The 10000-nt window shown below is 48.5% G+C and overlaps 1 protein-coding gene across 1 annotated transcript in view; it reads right to left on the reverse strand.

Moving 5' to 3' along the window:
* LOC310809905 (protein kinase C alpha type-like) overlaps positions 1–10000 on the reverse strand; it is a gene marked incomplete at both ends in the record, with an annotated part of 125921 nt that overhangs the window by 37650 nt on the left and 78271 nt on the right. The window contains one exon of the mRNA XM_083677425.1: positions 8217–8307. Coding sequence (XP_083533551.1) covers positions 8217–8307 — 91 coding nt within the window. The remainder of the gene's footprint in view (positions 1–8216; positions 8308–10000) is intronic.

A 10000-nucleotide genomic window follows, 5' to 3' on the forward strand; every position in this document is an offset into this window, starting at 1 on the left:
CTTTCTTTCATTCGTTCTTTCTTTCTCTCTCTCTCTCCAACGCCCTCGCCCCACCACACTCTCTCTCTTTCTCTCTCCCTCTCTCTCTCTCTCTTTCTCCCTCCCTGCCTCTCTCTTTCTCTTTCTCCCTCCCTCCCTTTCTCTCTCTCTTCTGCTACGAAAATGTCAGGAATTCCAGCAACAGTGCGATCGCATAAGTTCTCCCTTAATAGCTTTCTGATGAAGAAAGTGAAATAACATAACCTTATAACATTAATTAAAATGTCATCAGGAACACGGATATATAACTTACACGTTGCCATGACGACAGAGACAGATAAGGAGCCCCAGTGCTAAATAATAATAATAATAATAATAATAATAATAATATCTCTTTGCATCTCAATGGCAATAGAATGTTAATTACCACCCCATAAGAAATGTATTGGCCCTGGTGGGTTAAAATAGCTTGGGGCCATTGAGGGGGTCTGTAATGGTCTGTACCGTTATGCTCTCTCTGTGTAACTGACTTCATAACTGACTTCATAACTGACTTCATAACTTCATAACTGACTTCATAACTGACTTCATAACTGACTTCATAACTTCATAACTGACTTCATAACTGACTTCATAACTTCATAACTGACTTCATAACTGACTTCATAACACACTTCATAACTTCATAACTGACTTCATAACTGACTTCATAACTTCATAACTGACTTCATAACTTCATAACTGTCATAAACAACAGCTGGGTAACACAAACTATCATAACCAACAGCTTGATAACACCATGTACGTTCCGTTTGAATGTTTCTCTATCCCTCTCAATTAATGCTTTCTATCTGTGCTTCCTCTCTACCTCCCTCCCTCTCTACCTCCCTCCCTCACTACCTCCCTCCCTCCCTCACTACCTCCCTTCCTCCCTCTCTACCTCCCTCCCTCCCTCTCTACCTCCCTTCCTCCCTCTCTACCTCCCTCCCTCCCTTCCTCCCTCCCTCCCTCTCTACCTCCCTCCCTCTCTACCTCCCTCCCTCCCTCCCTTCCTCCCTCTCTACCTCCCTCCCTCTCTCCCTCCCTCCCTCCCTCCCTCTCTACCTCCCTCTCTCCCTCCCTTCCTCCCTCTCTACCTCCCTCCCTCCCTCTCTACCTCCCTCCCTCCCTCTCTACCTCTCTACCTCCCTCCCTCCCTTCCTCCCTCTCTACCTCCCTCCCTCCCTCCTTTCCTCCCCTCTTTTGGTCTTGCGGGGTTTATTTCTTAAGTCAGTGCACAGCAGAGTCTGTCATTGTTGTGCTCCATGTGGTTTTTAATGAGTTGCGCTGTTAATAAGCAGAAGAGGGATCATTAGAAAGCCGTTCATCACACACACAAGTGCATACACACACACACACACACACACACACACACGCCACAAAGCCACTTGAACATATATGAGTACGCACACGCACACAGACACAGACACACACACACACAGACACACACATGCCACATAGCCACTTGAACATATATGCGCACGCAAACACACACACACACACAGACACACACACACACACACACACACAGACACACAACAAAGCCACTTGAACATATACACGAGCCCACACACACACACACACAGACACACAATGGTATTACATAACTGCGGCTTGTAAGTGCGTTTTCTTCATCATCGCACGCGAGACGGGATGTGTGGGAGTTGCTGGTACTCTTTCATGTACTCGTCAGGGACACATTTTCCCCTGTTTGAAGACACTGAGCTCCATGACTCAGAACCAAAGAACTATTTCAACTTCTTACAGATGTATTGCAAGAAGCTGAACTTTTTCAGAAGAACTAGGCTACTTAACATGCAAAACATTTTTGGGAACACAACCACCTCCAGCTGTATACACTGCCTAGTTCAATCTGTTGGCATGCTCAAACCCTGTAGAACACCTACACTAACTCCCACAATCCTCCAGACCCAAGCTGACCCTGTACCGTTTCCAGGGCAACTGGGAGGCACTGACATCCACTTGAGGATGTCCAAGCACTACTGTCAACTATTGTCAATTATTATTGTTGCTACTGTACATACACTCACCGGCCACTTTATTAGGTACACCTGTTCAACTGCTCGGTAACACAAATATCTAATGGTGTGGGGGATATTTTCTTGGCACACTTTGGGCCCCTTAATACCAATTGAGCATCGTTTAAACGCCACAGCCTACCTGAGTATTGTTGCTGACCATGTCCATCCCTTTATGACCACAGTGTACCCATCTTCTGATGGCTACTTCCAGCAGGATAACGCGCCATGTCACAAAGCTCAAATCATCTCAAACTGGTTTCTTGAACATGACAATGAGTTGTGTACTGTACTCCAATGGCCTCCACAGTCACCAGATCTCAATCCAATAGAGCATCTTTGGGATGTGGTGGAATGGGAGATTCACATCATGGATGTGCAGCCGACACATCTCCAGCAATGATGCTATCATGTCAATATGGACCAAAATCTCTGAAGGATGTTTCCAGCACCTTGTTGAATCTATGCCACAAAGAATTAAGGCAGTTCTGAAGGCAAAAGGGGGTCCAACCCGGTACTAGCAAGGTGTACCTAATAAAGTGGCCGGTGAGTGTACATTGCATACAGCATCCCAGTGGCATACACCGTGATGCTTCGTCGAATATGAAACTTCAAACATAATATAACATTCTCCAACCACAGCCACAACGCAGATAGACACAAACTGCTACATAATGTGCCCCTGTCGTTGGTTTAGTACACTATATTGTATTATATTGTTGATTTGTTTGATTGTTGTTGAGCTAGGAGCTGGATTACCAAAAGCATTTCACTACATCTCTTACGGCCGTGTGCGATGTCCGATGTCCGTCTCCCTCAGCAGAAACACAGCAGGTCAGACTATGCAGCCTTCCACTAGCTGCTAAACGCTAACATGCTAACTTAATCAGGCAGGCTCCCACTGGCCTACATCTTAACAGTCCCTCCTAAAGACCGCTTCACCCTAATTTGCTAAATAAGGACGTTGTAGGATGCTTTCCCTCTGACTGTTAAGGTAATGATTCTGTGAACAGTGAGCTGTTCCTCGATCCGTGCCGTAGGGCACTTCTTCAGAGGTTAATTGTGCCGGGCAGACTCCTACTAGCTATTATCTGTACTGTGAATCACGGTGCAGGACAGGGAGTCAAACTAGCTCTGGCACTGCACTGGGAAGCTGCTTCCTCTGCTGGAGAAGCATGACTCTCCATCATGACAGAGACAGGGGAGGAGACGCTGGCCCAGAAGAAATAGAGGTCAAATACTTTGGTCATTAGCATCAGCTACACTGAGGCGCTTCTCATCTGCGTGTAGTACACAACCCAGTCTCCAAATGATTACGTTCTGGGGGATCGGTTCTGCAGACCCCGCCACCTCCATGCAATACGACCACACACATTTGGAGATGGGGTTAGTCGTACATTTCCCAGAACAGCGTGCGCTGCTGCCTGCAACATTTACACACACACACACACACACACACACACACATGCACACAATGATAATATAATAATTATATAATAACACACACACACACACACACACAGACATACATACGCACGCACGCACACACACACACACACGCACACACACACACACACAATCTCAGGCTGGGCATCACTCTATTCATTAGAGCAGCACCTCCACAGCTCCTGATTTCAAGATCTCAGACAACGACGACAGGACAAGAACTGATTTAAGGGATACCATAACATCCAGTATGATTACGTGCTGATTTAAGAGATACCATAACATCCAGTATGATTACGTGCTGATTTAAGAGATACCATAACATCCAGTATGATTACGTGCTGATTTAAGAGATACCATAACATCCAGTATGATTACGTGCTGATTTAAGAGATACCATAACATCCAGTATGATTACGTGCTGATTTAAGAGATACCATAACATCCAGTATGATGTTATGAAACATTATAAAACAGATCGGCATGAAAAAAAAAAAGAAAAAAAAGAAAAAAAAGAAAAAAGAAAAACAACGACATTCTGTTGATTGTTTGTGTGCATAAATTAACTGCCGTGTGAAAACCATTGTCTCAATAATCCCCAACTGACAGTGCTTGCGAAAAGAATAATGACTCCAACAGGAGGAAAAGCACAACTCCAACTGGCAAATTGCAGGTTTATTGGCATGCCGACCCACCCACCAGATTCTATCTAATTGTGCCCACCTCTGCGCCCACTCACTGAGAGAAGCACATCAGTATAATGGGAGTACATCACTGTGGTGCCAGCACCACAGGTGCCTGCTGTGTGTATGTGTTTGGGTGTGGCAGCCATTTTGAGGCCAGGGTGGCTGGGATGGGATGGAAGCAGCACTTAGCACAGGACTGTAGGTACAGGACAGAGACACGTCTTCAGGGAGAGAGACTCTGGAGCACTAACAGGACTGTAGGTACAGGACAGAGACACGTCTTCAGGGAGAGAGACTCTGGAGCACTAACAGGACTGTAGGTACAGGACAGAGACACGTCTTCAGGGAGAGAGACTCTGGAGCACTAACAGGACTGTAGGTACAGGACAGAGACACGTCTTCAGGGAGAGAGACTCTGGAGCACTAACAGGACTGTAGGTACAGGACAGAGACACGTCTTCAGGGAGAGACTCTGCAGCACTAACAGGACTGTAGGTACAGGACAGAGACACGTCTTCAGGGAAAGAGACTCTGGAGCACTAACAGGACTGTAGGTACAGGACAGAGACACGTCTTCAGGGAGAGAGACTCTGGAGCACTAACAGGACTGTAGGTACAGGACAGAGACACGTCTTCAGGGAGAGAGACTCTGGAGCACTAACAGGACTGTAGGTACAGGACAGAGACACGTCTTCAGGGAGAGAGACTCTGGAGCACTAACAGGACTGTAGGTACAGGACAGAGACACGTCTTCAGGGAGAGACTCTGGAGCACTAACAGGACTGTAGGTACAGGACAGAGACACGTCTTCAGGGAGAGAGACTCTGGAGCACTAACAGGACTGTAGGTACAGGACAGAGACACGTCTTCAGGGAGAGAGACTCTGGAGCACTAACAGGACTGTAGGTACAGGACAGAGACACGTCTTCAGGGAGAGAGACTCTGGAGCACTAACAGGACTGTAGGTACAGGACAGAGACACGTCTTCAGGGAGAGAGACTCTGGAGCACTAACAGGACTGTAGGTACAGGACAGAGACACGTCTTCAGGGAGAGACTCTGGAGCACTAACAGGACTGTAGGTACAGGACAGAGACACGTCTTCAGGGAGAGAGACTCTGGAGCACTAACAGGACTGTAGGTACAGGACAGAGACACGTCTTCAGCGAGAGAGATTCAGTCGTCTTACAGGAAAAGTGTGATGTTTTTTTTTCCCCCCGTTTAAACACCCTGTCGACAGCGCTGTCGACAGACATGCAGTCTGAGACAGAGGCTCCGGGGCTCTCAGTCTTCACACCCGAGCCGAGGAGTCGAGGTGGGAACGGGCCTGGGCCAGAATAGCAGCAGCTAGCAACAGCTAGCTAGCTAGCTAGTGATGTATTTGAAGCCTTAGTATCAGTTGCCAGGCATACGTAGATGTATGTTTAAGCTCAGCAACTAGCAACAGCTATCTAGGTCTATTTGTGGCAAATATAACAGCCATAGCTGGACGTGTCTCCAGTAGGCTAGCAGCTAGCTACCGCTAGACTTCTAGAAACAGACGAGCTGGTTATATAATACAGGCATACAAGTAGACAAACAGACAACAGCTAGCAACAGCTAGCTAGACCTACACCTGTGGGCTGTGGCAAAAAAAGAACAGCCAAAACTAGACAAAACTAGACAATATCTACAGTAGGAAACAGATGAGACGTATTCTATAACACGGGCACTCAAATAGACAAACAGACACGGTTAGCAACAGCTACAGCCGCATCTAAGGAAGGTTCAGTCCTGTGGGGGGGCCCTGAGGTGGCGGACCACAGCTAACCGTGTTTGTTTTTCCTGTTCGAGGCTCTCCTCCCTTCACACGAGGCAGAGCCAACAGCGCCTCTCCTGCGGCTCCGCGCTCCGTCTCACCACCTCTCCCCTGTTCTCAGCCCTCCTGTTCCCGGCTGCAGATGTGTGGGACAGCGGGAGGGAACAGGCAACGCAACACCAATCCCCGAAATTCATTAACACGATAACACTTTGGGTTATGCAATCAGGGGATATGCGGCCGGCGGTGAGTGCGGATTGCGATTTTTGAAATCTGTAATTAAATCGACTGCTTGCGTAAGCGCTGCTGCTGTGTGAGGCAGCTGCTGTGTCTGTTCACCTGCTCAGGTCCCTGATGAACTCCCCTTAGTTAGGCAGCTTCCTTCCTTATCTTATTGAGCTCCTCTGTATATCAATGTGATGTAATAGTAGTACACACACACACACACACGCGCACACGCACACCCGCACACACACGCATGCGGGTACGCACGCACGCACGCCCGCACGCACACCCACCCACACACACACATTCACACACAGTAGTAATAGTAGTACACACACACACACACACACACACACACACACACACACACACAGTAGTAATAGTAGTACACACACACACACCTGCACACACTCGCATGCACTCACACACACTCACACACACACATTCACACACAGTAGTAGTAGTAGCTTAACAGTGTGGATCTACCATCCATAGGGACAGCATGAGCTATCTGGCATGTCACCAACGAACTCAACTATAAATTGAGTCAATTTACACAGTGAATGTGTCAGTGAAAAAGTCAATAACAATAACGTACGGTGGCATAGTAGTAGCAGCAGTGTGTGTGTGTGTGTGTGTGTGTGTGTGTGTGTGTGTGTGTGTGTGTGTGAGAGAGAGTGCAAATGTACACTGTCTTTGGAGATGGTTCCTAGGTTCTGCCGTGGACGTTTCCTCCTCCTCCTCCTCTCTGTTCTCTACTCTGTAACGATTCAGGCACCAAACAGAGTATGTCCCGGACGCTACCGGATATACATTTGATTGAATAAAACCCTCAGTTCCAAGGCCCTTAGAATGCAAGCGTTATGTCATAATGACAGATGACCGACTGTAATCTGAGCTCTAGTCTGTGTTAATGCCACAGACAGAATGATTATCAGCAACACACAGAGTGTAGCCGAGACACTAAGCTCTCAAGCCCTCCTAAAGACCTCTGTGTCTTTAGGTATATAACTTAATACCCACTCTGCCAAAGCCACAGCCGGCCCGTGTTACACCGGCAAATGTTAATGTGTCAAGGGAATGTCAACAGAGCCTCTCTCTCTCTCTAAACTGTGATCTGGCCCCCGGTGCCTTAGCGACGCTAACCGCGTGGAGTGATTTGACACTGTGTAAGCTGTGGCCACATATCACCGCCGCCGCCGCCGCCGCCGTGCGCTAGCTCCCATCTCCCGGCTGTTGCGGTGGGTTAGCACTGAGCCGCTAGGAGGGTAATGGCTCGTGACTGGCAGGCTAATGGAGCGAGACTCTGCCATTACTGTCAGAGACGTACGGCACGCTAACGCTACGCTACGCTAGGCTACGCTAGGCTACGCTAGGCTACGCTAGGCTACGCTACTGAAGGCCTCGGCAGCTCCCAGATTGATGAACAGTGAACTGGGGGAGCTCAATCTGCCGTATTCAGACCTCATTAAAAAAAAATAACATGTCGGAAATATTCTTGTTCATTGGGTTATGGCAGGCTACTCTGACAAAGGTCGCAGACTAAAATTATACCGAAAAAGTCTCCCGGACGTGAGGTGGTTCTGTAACGAAGACACATTGCTGCGTGGGGCTATTTCCTCCACATTTGATTATATGCCGAAAAGCGTCCATTGCTGATAAAGTAGCTGCTGAAAGTGCCCGAAAATGATCAGGAATGTATGCTGTGCTGTATCCATGCCCACCAGGGGAGGCTGGTGGAGGTAGAAATCGGAGGACGGACTCGTTGTAATGCGCGGAATGGAAAGAGGTTACATGCATTTAGCCTCCAGATTGTGAATGTAATTCAATCAACAAGAAATACCAGAAGAACCACCTATGGCATATGACCCGACCCCTAAAAACAACTAACACACACACCAAACCTCTTTGATGCTACTGTGAGAATGCTTTTATCCTAGAGTTTGATTTATTTCCATAGTTACGATGCGTTACAAGAAAGAATCCAAATCTGATGCACAGTCACTCAGCCAGGGACAGCAGCGCAGAGCAGCAGCAGACGCAGCTTTGTGGACTGGAGGGACACCGCGGCCCCTCAGGGAAGAGAAAGCACTCACCTGTCACACATTCACCTGTCACACATTCACCTGTCACACATTCACCTGTCACGCAGCTATGGCCCAGGAGAGAGAGAAGAGACGGATTGGCATCACACTCTCTCCCTCTCCCACTCCCTCTCCCTCTCCCTCTCCCTCTCCCTCTCCCACTCCCTCTCCCTCTCCCTCTCCCTCTCCCTCTCTCTCTCCCCTCTCCCTCTCTCTCTCCCTCTCCCTCTCCCACTCCCTCTCCCTCTCCCTCTCCCTCTCCCTCTCTACCTGTCAAACTGTCGGAGGGATGAAGAGCAGACAATATGCTGCAGCTCTTTTCTTTTCGACTCACTCACTCTCTCTTGCTCTCACTCTCTCTCTCTTTCTTTCTTTCTCTATCTCCCTCCATCCCTCTCTCCTTCCATCCCTCTCTCCTTCCATCCCTCTCTCCCTCCCTCCCTCCCTCCCTCCTTACCTCTCTCTGTCTTCCCCTCCCTCCCTCCCTCCCTCCCTCCCTCCCTCCCTCCCTCCCTCCTTACCTCTCTCTGTCTTCCCCTCCCTCCCTCCCTCCCTCCCTCCCTCCCTCCTTCCCTCTCTCTGTCTCTCTTGTGGACACAGTGGCTTGATGACAGTGTTTTTACAGCATCCCTAGTACAGGGTGAGTAGGTGAGGGTGAATGAATGAGTACAGGGTGAGTAAGTGAGGAATGAATACTCCATGTTTGGCTTATTGATCTCTCCCTCCAAGCTGAGCCATCCCTCACTCCCTCCCTCCCTCCCTCCCTCCCTCCCTCCCTCACTCCCTCCCTCCCTCCCTCCCTCCTTCCCTCTCTCTGTCTCTCTTGTGGACACAGTTGGCTTGATGACAGTGTTTTTACAGCATCCCTAGTACAGGGTGAGTAAGTGAGGGTGAATGAATGAGTACAGGGTGAGTAGGTGAGGGTGAATGAATGAGTACAGGGTGAGTAAGTGAGGGTGAATGAATGAGTACAGGGTGAGTAAGTGAGGAATGAATACTCCATGTTTGGCTTATTGATCTCTCCCTCCAAGCTGAGCCATCCCTCCCTCCCTCCCTCCCTCCCTCCCTCCCTCACTCCCTCCCTCACTCCCTCACTCCCTCCCTCCCTCCCTCCCTCCCTCACTCCCTCATCCCTCACTCCCCTCTTCTACACTTCTACCACTATCACTTGTTCTCCTTGGCTGAAGCTTCTGTGTACGGATATCCGTACACCTTTAGCCGTCCGCGAGGATAATGTCTGCAAGGATAATGTCTGTGAGGATAATGTCTGTGAGGATAATGTCTGCAAGGATAATGTCTGTGAGGATAATGTCTGTGAGGATAATGTCTGTGAGGATAATGTCTGCAAGGATAATGTCTGTGAGGATAATGTCTGTGAGGATAATGTCTGTGAGGATAATGTCTGCGAGGATAATGTCTGTGAGGATAATGTCTGCGAGGATAATGTCTGCGAGGATAATGTCACATTCTTCATTTTCTCAGTCACTTTTACACTCCAGCGCATGTCAACGTGAGCTCGGGACGCCAGTTAGCAGATGATTATCACCAAAGACTGATGATTCCAATTCCAGCTCAGTTAATGGCTTCCATAAATGACTTTTACTTCCCTGCAAATCTCCGAGACACCTTCTCTCTCTCTCTCTCTCCCTCTTTCTCTCTTTCTCTCTCTCTCACTTTCTCTCTCTCTCTCTCCCTCTTTCTCTCT

The sequence above is a fragment of the Argentina silus genome, assembly GCF_951799395.1.
Source record: "Argentina silus genome assembly, chromosome: 9".
In the NCBI taxonomy this organism is placed as follows: domain Eukaryota; kingdom Metazoa; phylum Chordata; class Actinopteri; order Argentiniformes; family Argentinidae; genus Argentina; species Argentina silus.